At 42.2% G+C, this 22,772-nt stretch overlaps 1 protein-coding gene across 1 annotated transcript in view; it reads left to right on the top strand.

Moving 5' to 3' along the window:
- ASPH (aspartate beta-hydroxylase) overlaps positions 1 to 22,772 on the top strand; it is a 179,017-nt gene that overhangs the window by 89,868 nt on the left and 66,377 nt on the right. The window contains exons 14-15 of the mRNA XM_037058615.1: positions 13,285 to 13,370; positions 21,651 to 21,737. Of these exons, the coding sequence (XP_036914510.1) occupies positions 13,285 to 13,370; positions 21,651 to 21,737 (173 nt within the window). The remainder of the gene's footprint in view (positions 1 to 13,284; positions 13,371 to 21,650; positions 21,738 to 22,772) is intronic.

The following is a 22,772-nucleotide window of genomic DNA, read 5'->3' as shown; positions in this document are numbered from 1 at the left end:
CCCTCTTCCGTGTTTGCACCTCATAGTCCCCTTTTCTTGGGTGATTTTTTGTTCCTCTACCTCATTCCACAGTAGATCTGCATTTCAAGACTCAGCTCAAACACCAGATTCTTCCTTCATTTTTACTTAGTTGTTACAATGGGAAGTAATGCCTTGCTGCTTGTGTTCACAAAGCATTTTATAATTCTTATTTTGCCTGATAATTTTTAAGCTTCTATTCTAGTCATTAATTCCCTCCTACCACCCCCCTACTTTTTAATGTGTAACTTATTTGAGGATAAAGATTTATCTCAGCCCCTTTGAGTTGCTGTGACTTTTTTTTCCCCCACATTCTGGAGGCTGAGGAGGCCAAGATCAAAATGCCGGCAGATTTGGTATCTACTGAGGTGTCTGGTTTATGGATGGGGCCTTCTCACTCTGTCCTCATGTGGCAGAAAAGACTGGGAAGCTCTTTGGAATGAATCTCTTTTATAAAGCAGTGATTCTCTTCATGAGGACTCTGTCCTCATGACCTCATCACCTCCTAATGTAATCACCTTGGGAGTGAGGATTTCAACATATAAATTTTGAGGGAACACAGCCCTGGCTGGTGTAGCTCAGTGATTGAGCGCGGGCCTGTGAACCACACAATCGCAGTTCGATTCCCAGTCAGGGCACAGGCCTGGGTTGCAGGCCAGTTCCCAGCAGGGGACTCATGAGAGGCAACCATACATTGATATTTCTCTCCTTCTCTCCCTCTCTCCTTCCCTTCCCCTCTAAAGATAAAGAAATAAAATCTTTAAAAAAATTTTTGGAGGTAACACAGACATTCACTCTATAGCAGGATGGCATTCTATTCATCTTTGTATCCCCTACACGAAGCAGCATAACACCTTGTGAGGCACTCCACAACTGTTTGCCAGTGTTTTGAAAACTGATACACACATTCCTCTAGAGAACTGATAATAACCAAATAAATGCAGTTGAGATGAACAGATCAGAGTAGATTGTCAGATTCTAGGTTGGATTTTTCTCTATAGAACCATGGGACCTTAGTTTCAGATGTTCTAAAATATTTTTAATACTCTTCTATTCAATATTTCTTACTGGACAATTAATATCTGACGAGATTCTGCGCAAAGTTCTCTTTCATTTATATAAGACAAAACCAATCACAGTCTTTGGGCCTTGTTTGGATTCCATTTTAGAGTAACAACTCTAAAAATGTAAATTCATAAGGCAGGGAAATGTAACCACTGACTACCCAGTGAAAGTATCCAATTGTGATATTCAGGAATTATTGCTCACTTGTTTTTAGATATGATTGTAGCATTGTGGTTATGTTTTTATTACTACAGCTTTATTGAAATGCAGTTGATATGTATGTGATAACTTTCCCTAAAGCCTACAATTGGGTAAGTTCTGGCATACGCACATATAAAACCCTCACCACGGTCAAAATGAGGACCGCATCCAGTGACCCCAGCAGTTGCCTTGTGCCCCTCTGAGTCTCTACTGCCTGCTCCTGCTGCACGCTCCTCCTGTCCTCCCAGGTCCCTCCCCATCCATTAGTTTACATTTCCGAGAAGTGTATCTAGTGCCATCCTCTAGTGTGTACCTTTTTGTGTGTCTTCCTTTACTCAACGAGTATTTTGATATTCATCTATGTTGTTGTAGGTGGGCATAGTTAATTTCTTTACGTTGATGAACAGTCTTCATTTTATTGAATTGTTTTGTTATTTTGGTGATGGTTTTAGGGTTTATAGCATACATTCTTATCACATTCTACCTTCAAATGATATTATACTACTTCACATATACCATATAGAACCTTACAATAACACATTACTATTTTCTGTTCACATTCACTGTTTTTGCTTTTTAGTTATTTTTTCTTTTTTAAAAAATATATTTTATTGATTATGCTATTACTGTTGTCCCATTTTCCCCCTTTTATTCCCCTCCTCCTTGTATCCCTCCTCCCACCCGCATTCCCCTGGCTTAGTATATGTCCATGGGTAGCACATATAAGGTCTTTGATTTCTCCATTTCTCAAACTATTCTTAACCTCCTTCTGTGTATTTTGTGCCTACCATTTTGCTTCTTATTTCCCGTACCTTTTCCCCCCATTCTCCCCCTCCTCCTCCCCACTGATTACCCTACATGTGATCTCCATTTCTGTGAATCTGTTTCTGTTGTATTTGTTTGCTTATTTTATTTTTGTTTTTGTATTTTAGGTTCAGCTGTTGATAGTTGTGAGTTTGTTGTCATTTTACTATTCATATTTTTGATCTTCTTCTTTTTCTTAGATAAGTCCCTTTAACATTTCATATAATAAGGACTTGGGAATGATGAACTCATTTAACTTGACCTTATCTGGGAAGCGCTTTATCTGCCCTTCCATTCTAAATGATAGCTTTGCTAGATAAAGTAATCTTGGATATAGGTCCTTGACTTTCATAACTTCGAATACTTTTTTCCAGCCCCTTTTCTCCTGTAAAGTTTCTTTTGAGAAATTAGCTCACAGTCTTCCGGGAGCTCCTTTGTAGGTAATTCTTTCCTTTTCTCTTGCTGTGTTTAAGATTCTTTTCTTATCTTTAATCTTGGCTAATGTAATGATGATGTGCCTTGGTGTGTGCTTCCTTGGGTTCAACTTCTTTGGGACTCTCTGAGCTTCCTGGACTTCCTGGAAGTCTATTTCCGTTGCCAGATTAAGGAAATTCCCCTTCATTATTTTTTCAAATAAGTTTTCAATTTCTTGCTCTTCCCCTTCTCCTTCTGGCACCCCTATGATTTAGATGTTGAAACATTTAAAGTTGCCCCGGAGGTTCTTGAGCCTCTCCTCATGTTTTTGAATTCTTGTTTCTTCATTCTTTTCTGTTCTGGTTGAATGTTTATTTCTTTCTTCTGCTCCAAAGCATTGATTTGAGTCTCAGTTTCCTTTCCTTCACTGTTAGTTCCCTGTGCATCTTCCTTTATTTCACTTTGCATAGCCTTTACTTTTTTCCTCTATATTGCAACCATACTCAACTATTTCTGTGAGCATTCTGATAACCAGTGTTCTGAACTGTGCATCTGATAGACTGGCTGCCTCTTCATTGCTTAGTTGTATTTTTTCTGGAGCTTTGATCTCTTCTTTCATTCGGGCCTTTTTTTTTTTTTTTTTGCCTCAGTGTGCTTGTTATGTTGTAAGGGGTCTGTTAACTGACCCATCTTCGTATTTGTCTGCAGTGAAAAACTGGTCATTTAAACATGTATTTTCTATTAGTTAAAATATCAGCAATAGTTTATCTGTTACTTTCATTCTGCTGTTGCTCAAGTGAACTCAACTATCTCTCATTCCCCGAAGACCCAGACCTTTGCAGTTGGATTACCTGTTGAGAATTTGTGGTCATCTTTTCATGTCTGCTGTCACTCCTACAAATTCTGTCACATCAGGTTTTCATTTTTATTACACAGGGAGAAACTTTGGGATTTTTCTCATTGCCATGATCAAATTATATTTCCATTTCTACTTTCATTTGGTGAAATCTTAGATAATGTCTAAAAAAACCCATCAAACTTGTTTTAAAAGATATAATCGACAACATCAGCTGACATCAGTGCTGACAATTGTAATTAAACACTCTGCACATTGTTGACATCTGAACATGCAAATTTTAGAAACAGGGTATTATTAAGGACTAAACTTACAACTATCTAAATTATTCATTCCTCTCCTGTGTACTAGATATACCTGAGCTGTTGCAGAGCAAAATTATCCCCCCACCATGATTCTTTCTTACTTGATGATGCTTGGGAATACCTATTTTGTTTCAGGTTCCCCTGATGGTCCTTTTTTTTCCTTTTTATTTTCATTTATTTATTGTTAGAAGCAGAGGGAAGGAGAAAGAGGGGGAGAGAAACATTAATGTGTGAGAGAAACATCAATCGTTTGCCTCTTACATGCGCTTCCAGCCAGGGAACTGGCCTGCAACCCAGGCACGTGCCCTGACGGGGAATCAAACCAATGATTTTTCACTTTGCAGAATGATGCTCAACCAAATGAGCCATACTGGTCAGGGCCCACTGGTGATTCTGATGTACAGCAAGCTTGGAAGTTATTGCTTTATTTGACATTAGTGGGAAATCAATATTTCATAGAAACATACTTAAAGATGACTTTACCTTGAAACATTATTTAAAGAAAATTACCAGAATTTGGTACTTTTCTATGATACTTTTTATGAGTCTTCATCCACCTTCTTACATTGTATGTTGTACATAATTTAACTTTCGTGGTGATTGGAGAGGGTAATGTCCATTTTCATGAATGTCAGTCGTGCAGTGATGTCTTTCCGGGCCGTTGAAGTGCATGACACTGTTTGCCTTCACACCGCGTGGCCCATATCACAGGACTGTTGGAGCCGGGTTTGTTTCTAGTGGGTTTTTCTCACTTTGGTCTCTCAGCTTTTACTTCTTGCTGGTCAGTATATTTCTGATTGAAGCAACTCTCACTCCCTCTTTCTAATTTGTTTCCTGTAATAAGTTAAGGGCTAGAGAACCAGAAGACCAAGCTTGTTAGAATTGCATCTAAAATAGAATTTGGGCAAGGTGGCTGTTCTCTCATAGAACAGTGCACATGGAGATGAAACACACGATGTTGGAAGCAGCTGTTGGTAAGGGAGCCTGTGGGCTGAGGCAGTTTTATTGTGTATAGAAAACACATCACTTAGCGTCTCTGAAATTTCTAATTTAACATATGTGGTCACATCTGTGAAAGGATTATTACTCTGCAAGGAGAGTGATGTATAATTTATTGAAATAAGCCTATGGGGACACAGTGGACTACGTTTAATAAACTGGAATACTTGCTGGCTGCATTGAACACTCCCAGCTGAATCCCCCGTTAGTTCCTTAGAGGGGGCAGATGAAAACAATTGCCCTTTATAGAATGTTTACTGTGTTGTATTAGTTAGTGTCTCTCAGCTGAAAAATATTTATGCTAACTGCTCAGAGTAAGCTTTGAATATTGAACTCCTCCTGGTGTGTAGTTGGTATTTAATTCTGAGGAGAACAGAAACCCATTATTCCTTAGCTGTAGGAGGCCAAGGCAGAGCACACAAATCCTTCTTCCCACCAAGCTGCAGTCACGGCTGGCAGGTAAGAGAATCTCCCCAGAGCTGCCCAGGCTGGCCTCTTCTGTCACTACGACACATCCACACGGTAGATAGCATTAGAGGAAGTAGCCTCAGAAGGGGTTCTTTGGGATCACACATTGCTTTCCCCTTCTCACAGCGATGATACAGAGACTCCTGCCAGCAGAACTCCCATGGCCGTCTGCTGATTGGGCTTCTCAGTAGCAAATGACATGAGTCTTTCTCCATACGATAGCAGATTCATTTCAGACCCCAGTGTGAAGCCTAGCAATGGAATACCTTTCACAATTCCCACTTTTAAGTGAAAGAGAAAAGAACTGAGTGCTTCTACCCATGTCCCCTGCCTATGCCTTGGAGGAATCCTGGAAAATGAGGGCTTGCCTTCCCTGCACCCAGCAGCTAGAATTTCATCAAAAATCCTACTATTGGACTCTTGACATCCTGAGTGTTTTTGTACTGTTGTTTCCTTCTTTTTTTAAAATCATTTGTGTTATAGATTTCTTCACTGCTAGATGAATTTAGAGATTTTTTTCTAACATTAAAATCTAACATTACTTTTAGAAGAAAAGCAAAATTAACTTCCAATTCTAATACCAGAAGATTAAAATATGTAGTGGGGTCTGTCCCTGGTAAACTCTTAAGTAACATGAATAATATTGCAATAAAACGTTACATGATTATTTCAGCTTCAGGCTGCATCTCAGAGACAAAAGCACATTTTTCTTTTTCTTCATTTTTTTTTTTGATCCTCACCTGAGGACATTTTTTTGTTGTTTTGAGAGAGAAGGAAGGAGACACATCAATGCAACAGGGAAACATCGAGGGCCGCCTCTCATAGGCTCCCCAACCAGGGATCAAACCTGCAACATAGGCATGTGCCCTGACCAGGAATCCAACTCATGACCTTTCAGTTCATGGGATGATGCTCCAACCAACTGAGCCACAACTGGCCAGGGCAGAGCACATTTTTCTTCAACATCATATTTTGGTTTTACTTTCCCCCCCATAAATCTATTTGCTTTTTAGATTAGTTTTTCATCAAATTTTACTCTGGGGTACTTATAACAAAAAGCAGCCTTTCATATTTTATGTGGTTCTACTTGAAAGCAGACAGTAAGGTTCAGAGCAAAGGAAATATAATAGTGTTCCTCTGTAGCTCCTTAGTCCTTTGTTGACTCAGGAAATACAAATTGGTGAGAGGTGTGGTGTGGCAAAGGTGTTAGTTGCCCACAATGTCAGCCAGGGAAATACTTGACTGTACAGCAAATCTGATAACTTAAAAAAATAATAATTCCTCAAATATGTGCTAATAAGGTATGTCATTCCCATCTCCAATTTAATTAAAGAGCAAAGTTTTAAAGCAGGTAAAACTAAGGTATTATAGATGGAAGTCATGTTAGAATTTATATATTTTGTGGCTGGTAGGTGGGGGTCGGATACTATCCCATTTCACAGATGTGAGATTGAGCCTGAGGAGGGCAGAACTGAGGCTCGGGCCCCAACCCCTGACCCCATGCTGTGATCACCCCACCAAACCCGGTGTCTTTGGGTAATGGGTATACACGGAGTCTTTGAGATGCAAAATGAAGGAAAATTACTGTGGTTATATAACTACCTTTATCCTTTGAGACAAGTAGTACAAAGTTCAGTTTCTTGCTTTACAAAGTTTCTGAAACTTACTTCCATTCTGTCATCACTCTCAAAGCCCTTGGGGACACTCTAGTTTCTTAACTTCTGAGCCCAATACTAGAGATGCTATGAAATGTTCAAAAGCACAGACGTCAGAGCCAGGACAGCCCCAAGCTGCAGCCACGGCTCCAGCTGCCCACAGTTCATGCAGCCTGAGTGAGTTACACAAGTCCAGCAGAGTAAGTGATCAATAAATGTCGGCTACGATTATCAGCCAGGAATCTGATAAGGCATTAAACAGTAATTCAGAGCATGAAGCAAGCTTCTCTGGGAAGTGTTTGTGTTCTACGGAAATTAGCTGAACTTTGCGGTCGAAGGACTTACTAGTTAGTTAGCTGTGTCGTTTTCCGCCATTGTGTTCTAATTTGCTAAATACCCTGAAAAACCGAAATGGAATGAGGCATGACACCAATGCTCATGTCCTCTCTAAAATGTGCACTGGGGATCGTCTCTCATGAACCTTGTTTCTCTTTCTCGTCTCCCTCCTCTGTTCCTCCATTGCTGTCCATTTGGATTAGACCGTCTCCGTAAAGCAAGCTACTGTCAGTTCATTCCTTTTCTTGGCTGCTTATAATTTTCTGATTTTTTAAAGCAGCTGGTAAGTCTAAATTCCAAACTGGCATAGCCCTTTCCCCCCTTTCCCCCCTACCTCCTGGTCCTTTCACTCTAAAGACAATGAAAAAACTGTCCTCAGGTGAAGATAAAAAAATAAAATAAAAAAATGTTTACATATATAACACCAAACTCTAGCATCCAAGCAGAAGAGGAATTGTAGCCTATCACATACAAGAAAAATAACTAGTGATAAAAGTACAAGTTTCCATCTGTGGCTGCATTATGACTTAAATACTCTTTCCCCTGTGTGGAGCGCTGCTGTACCTGGATATACTCAAGTTTTCAGTTTCCCCAGAAAGCGTTCCTTCCCCTCCCAACCAGGTCAGCACCACTTCTGGTCCACCTTTCATACCCATCCCTCTAAAGGTAGATTATCCATTTACATCTCTCTCCCAACTAGACTGTAGCCTCCTGGAGGACAGTCCCACCAGATTCCCAGCACAGTTCTTGGAATGGGATCGCATTTTAGCAAATCCAATGAATGAATGAGTCAGTGAACAAGGTTGAGGTGCTCGCCATGGGTATAGTCACTCACACACTGAAGAATGGTGATATTTTGGTGTAGGTCAAGAGTAGTAAAAAATTTTTTTTAAAGAGTAGGATGCTTTGGGGGTGGAGATTGAATGAATAACAAGGAAGAGGAGCAATTGGGAGTAGGACACTAAATAAGAAAAATACGTAGATGCCATTAAGGGCCTAGTTAAGTCTGGAAGAGCAAGGTTCTTCTTCTTCTTCTTCTTCTTCTTCTTCTTCTTCTTCCTCTTCCTCCTCTTCCTCCTCTTCCTCCTCTTCCTCCTCTTCTTCCTCTTCCTCCTCTTCTTCCTCCTCTTCCTCCTCTTCCTCTTCTTCCTCTTCCTCTTCTTCTTCTTCCTCTTCTTCTTCTTCTTCTTCCTCTTCCTCTTCTTCCTCTTCCTCTTCTTCTTCTTCTTCTTTCTTCTTTCTTCTTTCTTCTTTCTTCTTTCTTCTTTCTTCTTCTTTCTTCTTTCTTCTACCTCTTAAGCATGGTTGACTTTGAATTACCTCCCACTTGGTACATAGTAGGGGAAGTTGCTAAAAAAAGATTGAATTTTATTTTTAAAAGCACGATGTTGTTATGCCCAAGTGCTTTTCATGCTGTTATAAGAAGAGTCTTTATTGAGATTCATGTAGCTTGTCTCTTCATTCCTGGTAAGTCATTATTGAGGTATAATTTACATATAGTGAGTCCAAACTACCTGTGTCCCAGTGTGCAGGGATGAGTTCTGACATGTGCATAGACATCCAGATTTGGTTTATCCACCACAGTTCAGATACAGGATTCTGTAACCCCAAATTCTCTGGTACCTTTTGTAGTCCTTCCCCCGTCGCCTGCCTCTGAAAGGACTTACCCATTTCCCTACAGTTTTTCCTTTTCCAAAATGCTGTATAGAAGAAGTCATCCAGTTAGTAGCCTTGTGAATTTGGCCTCTTTCACCTAATACAATGCATTCGAGATGTAGCCATGTCGTTGCACGTGTTCGAATTCTAAGTTAGTGTTTCATTGTCTTGCTACACCGCACAGTGTCTGTCCATTCACCAGTTGTTGGACATTTGGGTTTTTCCAACTTCGGGCTATCAGGAGTGGTACTGCAGTGAGTATGCATGCATGATGAGTCTTTGTGCGGACAAAAGTTTTCGTTTCCCCCCCAGGTGGGTAACTGGAAGCAGGATTGCTTGAATGGCATTCTCGAGAATAACATTTTCATTTGGTGTGTGGCCCGCAGCTGGCAGGGGTCGGGGGGTGGGGGTCCATGGGTGTATTTTAAGCAGAGGGATACGTGGATAGATTGTTTCACAAAGATCCTCAGGACAGTGTAGAGCATGGGGACAGACTTGTTGGGGACTTGCTGCTTTTCTAGCCATGTGTGGCAAACACCTCCATTTCCATCACTCTTCAGTGGAATGGGTCTAGGACACAGTAATGCAAAGACTGGTTTTATCGGCAGACCACTCCTCCCCATGCACCACGATGCAAAAGTAATCGTCTTCCGCGGAGTAAGTGGAAATGAAAGGGGTCCCCGTTCATTTGCATATACTCTAAAGATGTATGATTAGTGCTTTTCTCATGCCTTTAATTACTCTATTATTTTCCTTCTTGTCCTTTTTATTTACCCTCAACCCTTCGATCATGGGATGGCAAGGGAAGCAAGGGTTTCGCATGCAGCTAGTCACTTTTCCCCACTTTTTTTGTGGTTTTGGAAAAGGATGAAGTACTTGTAATGGTAGTATTTTAAAAAGACAAAGTGTAATACAGCACGGACAGCTTCCTCCTAAACCATTTTTTGAAATCCACATTCAACAAAACTAACAGTCCAGTCTAGTACCTTCTACGTCTACCTGGAAAGATGATTGACATGATTTAAATCAACTGAGAGTTAGAAGCACAGCATTTTTTAGTTCAAAGAGACCTCTGGAGAACCAGCCCAAACCACTCTTTTGTACGTGAGAACAATGAGGCCCAGAGAACTAGGGAACCTGCTGTTGTCCCACGGGCAGGACCACAGGCCTCCCTAGAACAGGAGGGAAGTGATCTGTGTGTGTTTATAGTTGGGAAAATTGCCCTAGGCTCTTTATACATCAAAAAACAAAAATAGTCATGACAGGACAAAACTTGAATGTTAGAGAGAGCAGCAGTAGTGAGCAGCTGTTCAACAGGAATGTATGTGAAAAGGTGGGACAGAGGAATCTCTTAGTAACAGGCGCTGTGAAATCTTTAATATTCTGTCTACTTTTGTGATGATATTGAACTATTTTGACATGAAGATCCAGTCTGGCTGTTTCGCAAGCAGATATGATTTTAGCGTTGACTATTTTGAATGCCCTGAACTGCCAACAGTCTTTTTTGTCTTATAAATAAATCTCCCATGAATGTTAACTGTATAACATGGGACATGTATTTGGGAAAACTGATGATGTTAGCTTTAAAAGCCTCTACTCAGATGCATGCCTGAGACCCGCCGGCATTTTGCTGACAGACACTTCGACAAAACCACAATGAGCAATAGAGAGACAAGGCCAGTGCTGAGATGACCAGGTAACTCCCACGACTGTAAATCCACCGCTCAGTCAAAAGTCAATTCATTTTCCATATCCTCAGCATGTTGAAAATGTCCATTATCCACTATTTTTTCAGCCTCTGCTTTATGCATTTATATGTTTTCAACAATAGAACGTCTGAGGGTTCAAGCCTTCTGTCCCCATGCTGTACACTGTCCTGAGGAAGGGGAGAAGAAGAAGGGGGAATAAACAAAAGAGCACAGCAACTTTAGAAATTCACAAATGAAATAAAGGGAATGTGATCAAGGTGTCAGTTTTATTACTGGTGAGAGCTGACTTAAAGGCTAGGGTGGGCCTGAGAGGAGCAGGAATAATAGGTTTCTTCATTTTGAGCCCCGGAAAAATTGACATGCCCACTGCCCACTCTGGGCAGCAGGGAACAGCTCTAGTTCTCTTGGCAGGGTGGGGGGCTCCCTGCAGGATGCGCAGTGCAAGGTGATTGCTCCTGGGACATTGAAGAGCGGTGGGACTCAGCCACACAAGGTCATCCCTTCCCTCAAATCAGCAATCATATGAGTCACACCACCTCCCCGTGGGGAAATGCTGGAGGCTAAGAGTTTCCAGGAAACTTTCCTGGAAATAAGTGTCCTCTTCCTCTTGGGTAAATGAAGGTGGGGAGCTGTCAAGGGGCTGACTCTTTTGGAACTTCCATCTGTGCGGTTAAATTTTCTCTGTCTGGGAAGTAGAGAGAATAAAAGGAAGGAGACATATGTCAAAGCACAAACTTTGGAGACTGGCAGCCTGACATGGTAAATGCTAAAAGAAAAATAGGAATCCCATTCAGTCTTCATTTAGATAATTCCACATGTTCCTTCCATTTCTGATCTGCTGAACTTGAGATATCTGTGCCAGAAATTATAGGCACTTGGATTGATGATTTTTGTAATGCAGGAGAAAATTAACTAGTTGATTTGTTGCTCGGCTTGGAAATTAAGCAGTTAAACCCCTTAAGAGTGCTGGAGACTGGCCCCAAAGAGCACAAGCCCCAGGGGTCAGCAGAGGGCAGGAGCCACAGACATGACCAGTAGGAAAAAAACCAGAGACTAAGGAGGGAAACTAGAAGGGTGGGCAACACAGAAGTCAAGGTGAGGGATCATTTCAGGAAGGAGGGAGGAGTCCGTGTGTCAGATGCTGCAGAAGACCTGGTCGGGTAGGATAGGAAATGAACCCGTAGAGAAGAAGGCCATGGCCATTGTTGCCCCGCAGGCATGGAGCGCTTACTCTGTGCTAAGCACTGTGTTGTTTGCTCATGTATAGTATCAACTTAATTCTCAAACCACTACCCACATTTTATAGATTAGGGAAGTGAGAGCCACAGGACTTTAGTAGTGGCTTGACTTAGGTCACATAGCTCGGATGTGACATAGTTGGAACTCAGATCCCTGCCATCTGTCTCTTAACTACTGAGCTCCCGTCCTTCTGGAAGACTTGCTTGTGCTCATGCGTGGGGGGAGTAGTGAGGGTTGAGAGGCAGGCATGAGGGGAGGCAAAGAGGCGAGCAAGTGGAAGAGGGTAGGCTGAGGTTTGTCTGGCTCGGTTGGTTGGTTTGCTTTAAGACAGCAAGGCTTCATTCAGCACTAACCAATGATGACAGGGGCTCAGAAGAGAGTGGAGAGTGGAGACATTCAGAGCAGGTGTAGAAGACAGTGGACAGGTGTGCATGTGGAGGGGGGTGACCTGAGGAAGGAGGGCCCCCTCCTCCTTTGTGACAGGATAGAGCAGAAGTAATTGAATTTGTAAGTTTAATGTCAGAACATTGAGGAAATTTTCTTCTGACTGTTCTCATTTCTCTCTATTCCACTCCTCCCCATTCCCCACCACCTTGTTGTCCCCTTTTCTGTCTGGAACACCTAGCTCCCCCATCAAATTTTTGTTTTTGTCACTCTCCTGTGCCCTCAGACAGGGTTATTTCCTCTGGGCTTCCAGGGAGCCCTCGATATCGATTCCATCGGGACCCACCTCCTCACCTGCTGGCTGTGATTTCACGCTAAGGAAGCATGAATGAATTCTGTTTGCTCTAAGGCTTGGAGCCACTCTGCAGGAGCTCATGGTTTCGAAAGAGAAGTACACAAATGATTGTAATAAAAGTCACACACAAGAAGAAAGGGTGCTGTGGGTGAAGGTGGAGAGGAAAAGAGAGAGAGAAAGACTACTTGCATGAACGATAGCTTGAGAAACTATAAGGAGTGTTGCTATAAGCTAGTTGTTGAAGGACAAGCATATTTTCATCTGACAACCATAAGGAATAGACCATATAACATGGGGGGTAGCCTCACAAATGGCACAAAGCTTATGTGGCGTACACAGGATAGTCCACTTGGGTTGAAGGGTGGGCTGTAGCCAGAGTGGTGGGTCCACAGTGCAATGGAAGGGTTTAAGTGCTGGATTAAGAAATTCTGTCTACTTGACTCCATCAAGAGTAGTTTCCTCTTTTCATATTTACCTAATCAGAAACATTATAGACATATCCAAAAACTTTGTTAAGCAGTCTTTTGGACTTAGCTAAGAAGTTTTTCATAAGCGTTTAGAAGTACCTACCATTCTCGTTCTAGAAACTAGGTATACCAGCATTCACACAGTCTGCAAACAACATCTTTGGGCCTGTGAGGGAGAACCATGTTACTACCTTGGCCGTACTGGGGATGGGAAACCGAACAACAGTGAACTTGCTCTTGCAGTTGTAGGATCAGACCCAACACTAGGTTTCTCACTACTTGTAAATCTGATTCTTAATAACTCTTTCGAGACAAAAACAAAATAAAAAATAAAAACCTCTTTTTTCTTTCAGTTAAGAAAAAGAAGCCTAAACTATTAAATAAATTTGATAAGACTATTAAAGCTGAACTTGATGCTGCAGAAAAACTCCGTAAAAGGGTAGGTCGATGTTTTTGTTTTGTGCAGAAACATGCAATGGTTTAGTTGTTAAATAAACTCAGGCATTACTCTTGATTTGTTTAAAAAAAATGGGAAGAGCAACAACCTTTGAGTAGTGGGTTTTTCCCCAGGGACATCAGCATTCTGTGTGAAATGAATCTATTGAAAAAAAATGGCAGCTGTAATGGCCAAAGAGAACTGGAGCTTACCTTCAGGGCAGCTGACTTGGGAGTCAGCCCACTTCCATCACATTCTGGCACGTGGCTTTGGGCAGATCACTTGGCCATTCTGAGCCTCGGTTTCCTTATTTTAAAAAAATGAGAATAATAATAATCATACTCCCTCTTTTGTTTTTGGAAAAATCAAATGAGGTTAGGGGAAAGAAAGCATCAGCACGGTCAAGTACCATGTAAGTGGAGGTTTTAGTTTTATAGCACCTCCACCCCAAAGAAAAAGTAGTTAAGTACCACACTCTTAAGATAGTTGCTGTTAGGCAAAGTGGCATTAGGTTTAACACTCTTCTCGCTTGAGGTTAACCTCAGGCACCTCCAGGGTTTGGGGTGGCTTTTATATTTTGCTTTGTCATCAGTGAATCTGAAATCTCACTTGCATTTGTTTCTAGATATTACAGTTTTGAAACAATGCATTGCCACTAGCTCGCAGTTTTTCTCCTAACTCGGTCATATTCATCTAATTATTGGGTCAAGTATTTTTATAATGTATTTAATGACAACTTAATCATCTTCTTGTTCTTCAGGGAAATTGCTCTTTCTCTACTCTGGACTTGAATTTATACTCAATGTAATGCTCATTAGTTTTCCTGTAATATGCTTTTTTATCAGTAAAATTTGGCTGCAGAACAAAGGGACCTTGGGACAGGAAGTAAATAAGCAACAACATAAAAAATAAAAACACCCAAGTTAGAAACCGATGCAGAACAAGAATGTACTTCTCACACATTTATTGGGAATGTTTTATGTCCCAGCAAGCATGAAGCCTTCTGTATGAGCATAAGCCAGGGCCTTGCCTACCCTCGTTACCAGCCAATACAAATGTAGTAACTCCAAAGAATATTGCAGCAAAGTTGTCGTTCAGTAAGTTAGCCCGTGGAATGAATGATTTCTGAATCTGTCTTGTTCAACTTTATAAAATGAAGCCATCTTCTATTTTTAGAAAATTTGCATTTTTTAACAGAAGTGAAGCGGGAATCTTCTTTTTCTATTACCTTGTTTGTCATTCTCCACTTCCTCTATATTAAATGCCATATACGCAAATGTGGACTGTCTATTAATAAGTGACTTTGGGGATAAAGAACAAACAGCTTTACAGAAGGATTTTTATGTAATTCTAATGAATGATAAAGAAGGGCTCAGTTTCCAAGAGCCAAATAGGTCCGTGGACATAAAAGTGCTGGAACAATTGATGGGCTATTCTCTGGTTTTTGTTTATTTTGGCGAACTTATGAGGCTTTCCTCAAGGAGGACCCTGTATTTATAACAGGGTACAGGAAGGAGGAAGAAGTAGCCACATAGGCAATTCTTGTTTCTGAAACATCCAGAAGCCAAGTTACTGACTGAACCATCCGCATAATTAAGTCCTTCAGGGTTTTGTAGCAAATAATTCCAGTGGCCACCCTTGGAAGAGTGGAGGTGTGGCCAAGGCAGGCCCCAGGCAGAGCAGGACCAGTCGGTCTCTGCTCAGGTTCCAGCTGCACATACTGTGTCACGTAGAAGTGGAAGGTCACTTTATTTTTCCTTCAGAAATGTATAGGTCAGAACACATTTCAATAATCTGTTTTTGGAAAATAATATTTATTGTTTAAAACTCCTTCTCACCCCCAGAAAAAAACATTTCAGATTATTTGCTGAAATATTTATTTATTTCTTGGAATCATTTACTGTTATTATTGTATTATAAGTGAAATAAAAAAGAGAGAGAAGAAAATTTGAAGCCAGAGGAAGGCCAGCACCAGGAAGTCCCCACCACGGGCTGGAAACAGTGATGGGAATGAAATGGACCGCAGGTAGAACGGGAGGAGTGGCATTAGGCTGCAAGATGAATCGTTGTCATCAGAGCAGCCGATCTGCACCAAGGCCACGGGGGGACATCCTGCTGTAGATCTTTGCAAAGAGTGTGATGATGTGCCGCCCGCACCGCCTCTTCCCCAGTGTTGCACCCAGAGTCTGCGACTGCAGGGGTGTGTCTTCGGGTCCCTGCATTCATTCCCCTGGCCTCATGCCAAAACCGTGGGTCCCCAGCACATGTCTCTCCAATGAACCGTCTTGGTCTTAAGATAAAACATAAAGTATGTTGAAAAACAGATGCTTTTCAGGCAATTTTTACAAGCATTGTATCTTGCAGTTGAGTTTTTAAACAAGGATTTTGTAATAGTTCTAGGAGCTATATTCTCTAGTAAGAACCTAGGGAAGGGAAATTGTTTCAGACTTGAGAGCAAACACATTTACTTTGACAAAAAGTACCTTCTCAAGAAGGCCACATAGCCCTTGTCTTAAGGGGATCCAAAAGATGCCTAGGACAGAACCAAAATATTCTATTAGTTTTATAATCTTGATGGCCAACTAAGGAAATGTCAAGCAGAGACAAAATACATTAGCAAATTTGTTATGAATATTGTTATTCCTATATTTTAAATCTGGTAATAGTGCCTTTAGCATGCATTTCACAGATAGAGCCTCAACATTTGCATTTTAAGTTTCATAAGGCTAGAAATGGTCCCTCCAAAGATACCCATCTCCTAATGTCTATTAAGAACCTTCAGCCCTGGCTAGTGTAGCTCAGTGGATAGAACTCATGCCTACGAACCAGGCGATCGTGGTTCAATTCCCAGTCAGGGCACATGCCTGGGTTGCAGGCCAGTTCCCGGCAGGGGACACACCAGAGGCAACCATACATTGATATTTCTCTCCCTCTCTCCTTCCCTTCCCCTCTAAAGACAAGTAAATAAAATATTTAAAAAATAAAATAAAAAGAACCTGCAAATGTTACTGAATTTGGAGAAAGGGTCTTTGCAGGTGTGATTATGTTAAGGATCTTGAAATGGGGAGACAGGCAGTTATCCAGTTTGGGCCCTAAATGCAATCACATGTTTTCTTAATAAGAAAGAGGCAGAGGGAAATTTGACACAAACAGAGAGGAGAGGGCAAGATGAGGACAAAAGTGGACACTGGAGAGATGCATCCACAAGTCAAGAGATGGTGTCAGGAGGCAAGGGACAGATTCTGCCCCGGAACCTTTGCAGGAAGCGTGCATGGCTCTGCCCACATCCTGACTTCTGCCCAGTGGCACTGATTTGGATGTCTTTTCTCCAGACCCATGAGAGAGTAACTTGCTGTGGTCTGAAGCCACCAGGTTTGTGCTAAGTTGTTACAGCAGCTACAACTAATGCTGGGCCATGGGGTGCTGCTGCCGCAAGTCCTTGAGAATGTGCATGTGCACGTGGCTTTGGAGTTGGGCAAGGAGTAGAGGCTGGAAGAATTTTGAGATGCACGGTAGCCAAAGCCTGGATTGTCCTAAGCAGACTGTTGGTAGAAATATGGACGTGAAAGCTGCCTCTGGGGAGGGCTCAGAGGAAGTGAGGGGCACAGTAGAGAAAGCTCCCGTTCTCAGAGAGAATACATTATCGTTACAAAGTATCTTAATCTGAGTCCAGTTATAGACATCAAAGGCACTCTGCTGAGGGTCCAGAAGGAAATGAGGAACATGTTACTGAAAACTAAAGGAAAGGCAGTCCTCGTCACATGGCGACAGGAAACGTAACTGAATTGTATCTTACAGTCATTTGGAAGCAAGACTTCTAAGAGATGAACTTGGATATTTAACTGAGAAGGGTTTTTTTTCAAGCATTGTGTTCAAGGTGTGGCCTACTTTTTTCTGTTACTTATAATAAAATATGAAAGGAAAAAGATAATTAAGGAAATAAAAGACAGCACATGGTTATTTGGGAATTTCTCAGTCTATCCATATTTCTAAAGATGATAAAATGAGGAAACACATTGTTAGAAAAGCGTACTTTGGAAGGAAAGTCAAAGGTGGAGCTGGACATCTTTTTCCTGAAGAAATTAGGTGCGTGCCTCGTGGGTCCCCGCCACCATCGCAGCAGAAGCGGAGAATAGAGATGGGGGTATCCTGGGAGGGTGTGTGACTGTCCTCTGATGGTGTGAATTCCTGACACACACACACAAGGGACCTATACATTTTTGAGAATATTACACCGGCAGGAGCACTGCCACCTTAAACTGAAAGAGACAGGACATACTGAAAAAAGGCTGACAGACTCCCAAATTTCGCTAGGCAAGAAACAGGCTGGTGACCCTAATCAGAGGCCAGAGGAGAGGAGCAAGACAGAGCAGAGGAGTTGGGGGAGGGAGAGCCCTCAGCCACAGACCTTGGAGCCTAATGGAATTGGCCTTGCCGTATTTTGAAATTGCTTGGAATCGGTGATACCTTGATTTCTTCGGTTTTTTCCCTTTTGGAACATAAATGTCTATAAACGTTATCCCATGCTTATCTCACCATGTTTTAGAAGCAGACAAATAGTTTCCTAGTTTCGTAGATCCACAAATGGAGGAGAATTTTACCCCAGGATGGAGTGTAAGTAGAGACTCGCCCATCCCTGCTTCGGATGAATTAGATGATGTGATTTGGAACTTTGGAGCTCATGAGATTTAGATGAGATTTCAAGTCTGAGTTGCTAATGCAGTGTTGGAGACTCGGGGGAATACCGGGGTGGGTAAATCTGCTGTGAGACAGATGTGAATCATAGGGCACGTCATATCTGGGGACTCACATCCTGCCATCTGCGAACTGGAGAACCAGGAAAGCTAATGATGTAATTCAGTTTGAGTTTGAAGAGCTGAGATTCAAGTCACCAATGGTGTAGGTCTCATCTGAGACTCAGGAGCGCCCATGTCTGAGGACAGGAGATGGATGTCTCATCTCAAGCAAAGAGAGCAAAGTTTCCTTTCTCTTCCTCTTTGTTCTATTCAGGGCCTCTCCAGATTGGATGATGCCTACCCAAGGGATGAGAATGGCCTTCTTTATTTCCTCTGTTGATTCAAAAGCTAATTTCTTCCTCTGACATCCTCACAGACACACTTAGAAACAATGTTTTAGCAGCTATCTGGGCATCCCTTAGCCCAGTTGAGTTTGACACGCAGAAAATTAATCATCATAGGTCCCCAATCTGTCCTTTCAATGAAGAGGCAGATGGAAATTTGATACAGACAGAAGAGAAGAAACATACACAGGGGAGAAGGTGATGTGAAAAAGGAGGAAGAGACTAGGGTGATGGGGCCACGTGCCCAGGAATGCCAACAGCATGGGAAGCTGAGAGAGGCAAGCAGCAGACTGTCCCCCAGAGCCTTCAGAGGGAGCGCAGCCCTGTTGAAACCTTGATTTCAGCCCAGTGGAACTGATTTTGGACTTCTGTGCCACAGACTTGTGAGAGCACTGATTTCTGTTGCTGTGGGCCGCCGAGTTTGTGCTAATTTGTTATAGCAGTCCCAGGAAGCTCATACGGGTAGTCAGAAGAAAGTCACACAGAAAAAAGATATTTAATATAAATCCTTCATTCCTTAAAATTATTTACAGAAGAAACAAAGTAGTGGTTTAAAAAAAACCTAACTCTTATCCAAAATATACAAAGAACTCTTAAAATTTCACAACAAGAAAACATGAGCTAAAGACCTTAATGGCCACCTGACCAAAAAAGATTCACAGATGACAACTAAGTGTAAGGCGTTCCATGTCACCTGTTATCACATGTTCTGTGTCACATGTTATCAGGGAAATGCAAATTAAAACAACGGTGAGCTCCACTACACACCTGTTAGGATGGACAAGGTCTGACCACCGACAGCACCAAATGCTGGAGAGGATGGGAGACACCAACTGTCGTTTATTGGTTGTGGGAAGGGGGATAGTGGAGCCACTGTGGGAGACAGGCTTGTGGTTTCTTAGAAAACTAAATATACTCTTGTACGATCTGGAAATCCCATTCTTTGATCATTACCCAAAGGGGTTGAAAATTTATATCCACACAAAAACCTGCACATGGATGCTTGTAGCAGCTTAATTCATAATTGCCAAAATTGGGAAGCAACCAAATGCCCTTTACAAGGTGAATGAATAAATTAACTGGGTTATGACAATCAAGTATTACTTGGCACTAAAAAAAACACAAAGTGATACCAAGCCATGAAACGATATGCAGGAACCTTAAATGCCTATTATTAACCAAAAGATGCCAATCTGAAAAGGCTTCCTACTGTATGATTCTAACTGTACAACATTTTAGAAAAAGCAAAACTATGGAGACAGTAAAAAGATCAGAGGTTTCCAAGGGTGCGTGTTGGGACACAGGATGGAGAGGAGGATGAATATGCAAAGCACAGAAAAATCCCAGGGCAGTGGAACTAATCTGCGTGATAGTGTAATGTGGGTGCAGAGAGGAGGCATTTAGCGAAACCTATGCAATGCACCACACCAAGTATGGACCCTAAGGTACAGCGTGGACTCTGGGTGATTATGAGGCGTCACCGTGGGCTTGTTGATTGTAACAAATACACCACTCTGGTGCAGGATGTTGTTTATGGTGGAGTCCGTGCTTGTGTTGGGCTAGGGGTATAGATGAAATCTTTATGCTTGCCTTCCGATTTTGCTATGAACCTAATCATGCCTTAAATAATTAGTACTGTGAGCGGGACAGCATAGTTTCAATAGCGATGCAATCATTTCTGACACTAAATATAACTCAGAGATGTGTCCTTGCTTGGTTATCTCGACATCCACGTCCTCATTTACTGTGCATCATTAACCTGCCTGTCCATCAGGTAAGAGATGTAACCTGGGATGAGCCCCAGTATCTTGTGTTGGCCCACACATCCCCACACACCACAATAACAACACCACCACCAACAGGTGACATTCAGTGCTCTCTGCTCTCTGCAGTATCGACAAGCTCTTCGTGTATGTTTTGGGATTTGACCTGTAATAGCAGCTCCACAAAGGTAGTCACGGCCCTCATTGTCCCCATTTCACAGCTGAGGCACCTAAGGAAAGTCATCAGTAACTTGTCATAGGTCACACACCTTCTAAGTGGTGGAGCCCAGGCTCTCGCCAGTCCGCCTGGCTTCGTGGCCTGCACTTGGAACCACTACGCTGCACCTATTCTTCACCAGCCCCTCCCTGCCATTGGTGGCCCTGGGGAGAGGGTGAGGACAACCCCTTCTTCCACGGTATCGAGGTGAAGGAGTGATTTTCAGGAACTTTAACACAGGGGTTGCCTGACTCCTCCCTACTGAGTCAAGTTTTGGAAGTAGGTGTAAGTGACCGTTGGTACGCTGCAGTTTGCACAGCCACCCAGGGAGGTAAACTTTGTTGTGTGAAAACTGAATGAGGGAAAAGCATAGAAATCCCAGTGAGCTTGTGTTTCCATGCGGCATGAATGGATTTACCAATTTATAGGGAACTGAGGGTCTGGGGAAGCCAAACTCAGAAAATCTGTTGCTGTCCCATGGCTGCAAACATGCTTGCCCGGCTGCCGTTCATGGGAAAGCAGGGCCCAGGCATCTGACCCTGTGGGAGGGCGCTGATGGAGTGAGGAGGGCAGAGGGTTCCTCCCCTCCGCCCATGCCAAGACCCTCCCCACGTGTACCTGTTTCGCTTCCTCTCTTCCTTTCTGTGCAGAGATGGTCAGACACCTATCAGAGGTGCTCAGCCCATCTTCTCAAGGGCCCATGTGAGCTGTGGGAGGGGTCCCATGACACGGAGGCAGTGGGGCCCTCGAGGCAGCGAGATGCGTCAAATCAACCCTGATGTCCAGTGAGTCACAGGAGCCACGACCAAGTGGCCCTTGCATCCTGTGTGCTTATTCCCTGTCATTTTAAGGTGCTTCAGACTCCTCATCACAGACCCTGAGACATTCTAGCAGTATTTTTCTCCAACTTGAAACCTAAATATTTTCTTTAAGAATGTGTAGGAATTATATACTTAGAGGGAAAATGCAGCTTCTGTAACAAAGATTCGTATTACATCATTTGTCCGGTGTCTGTCTTTTAAAAGATCAAGTATACTTACCTTCATTTCTAGTTTTGTTTCCATAAGACAGTTGATTGTTCTTAAATCTTAAATAAAACTCTCTTTAAATTCAGAATGGAATCTAGGAAATTTGACAGAATTACTTGGTGAATATTTAATACTGCATTGAATAGCATTATGCATTTAAATGTACTGTTTTATGAAATTACCTCTTCCTAACAGGGAAAAATTGAGGAAGCAAAGACTGCATTTGAAGAACTAATTCGCAAATACCCTCAGAGTCCACGGGCAAGATATGGGAAGGCACAGGTATTCTAGAATACGTACTTCTACTTGACTGACTGTGATGTCCTGTGTTCTGTGAAATTGGATTTCTCACTGCCCACTGTTTATTTGCATTTTCTTTTTTTTCCTTATAACTTTTATACAGCATCAATTCTCATGCATATACATAAGCTCAAGCAATAAATACTCATTTTTTTAAGATTTTATTTATTTATCTTTAGAGGGGAAGGGAAGGAGAGAAGGAGAGAAATATCAATGTATGGTTGCCTCTCGTGAGTCCCCTGCTGGGAACTGGCCTGCAACCCAGGCATGTGCCCTGACTGGGAATCGAACCGCGCTCGTGTAGTTCACAGGCCCGCACTCAATCCACTGAGCTACACCAGCCAGGGCAAATACTCATTTAAATAAGACAATTAATTATGGCTAGTGTGTAAGCCTGAATTGAGAAACTTTTTTCTGCCCCCCCCCCGCAAATGGCATCTCTCTGGTTTTGAAAAGAAAATAAAGATCAACACTCTGGTAATTGATTTTCTATCACTGCCTCATCCCGTTCCTTTTAGATGCACAATCTAATTTTCACGTTAGGCCCCTGAGAGCTTTAAGAACCTCAGTTGGAGAGGTTGCGAGTATCCTTAGGAAAGACTTTAAAAATATAAAAGGGAGTGTTCTTGTGTTCTCTGTCATTTCTTTCAGCTGACTTCTTTCTCACCAGCTCCCTTCTCCCTACGTCCCCTCCCACCATCTCCATTTCTATCTGACTTATTCCATTGTCCAAGCACTCGTTTCATGAAGCTTGTCCACATTCATCTGTGGCTGCATAAACCTATCATGTGTACATCCTGTTTTAGGCCCCGGGGTTGACATGAACACTCCAGAGGTCTCTGTCCTCTTAGTTGTATTCCGGTGGAGGACATTTTAAAAGTTACTCACTCAGAAATGATTTAGTGAAAACCCACAACATGCCAAGCCTGTTTAGACACCACAGATGGAGCCACCAACAAAACATGGCAAAGATAGTGCATAAGACAGGTAAGTAAAGTATGTTTGCCTCCTCGTGAT

Source organism: Sturnira hondurensis, unplaced genomic scaffold (genome assembly GCF_014824575.4).
Source record: "Sturnira hondurensis isolate 20B ecotype Veracruz unplaced genomic scaffold, ASM1482457v3 Scaffold0010128, whole genome shotgun sequence".
NCBI lineage: Eukaryota > Metazoa > Chordata > Mammalia > Chiroptera > Phyllostomidae > Sturnira > Sturnira hondurensis.
Note: the sequence above shows the minus strand (reverse complement) of the source record. Positions and strands in the feature narration are given on the sequence as shown.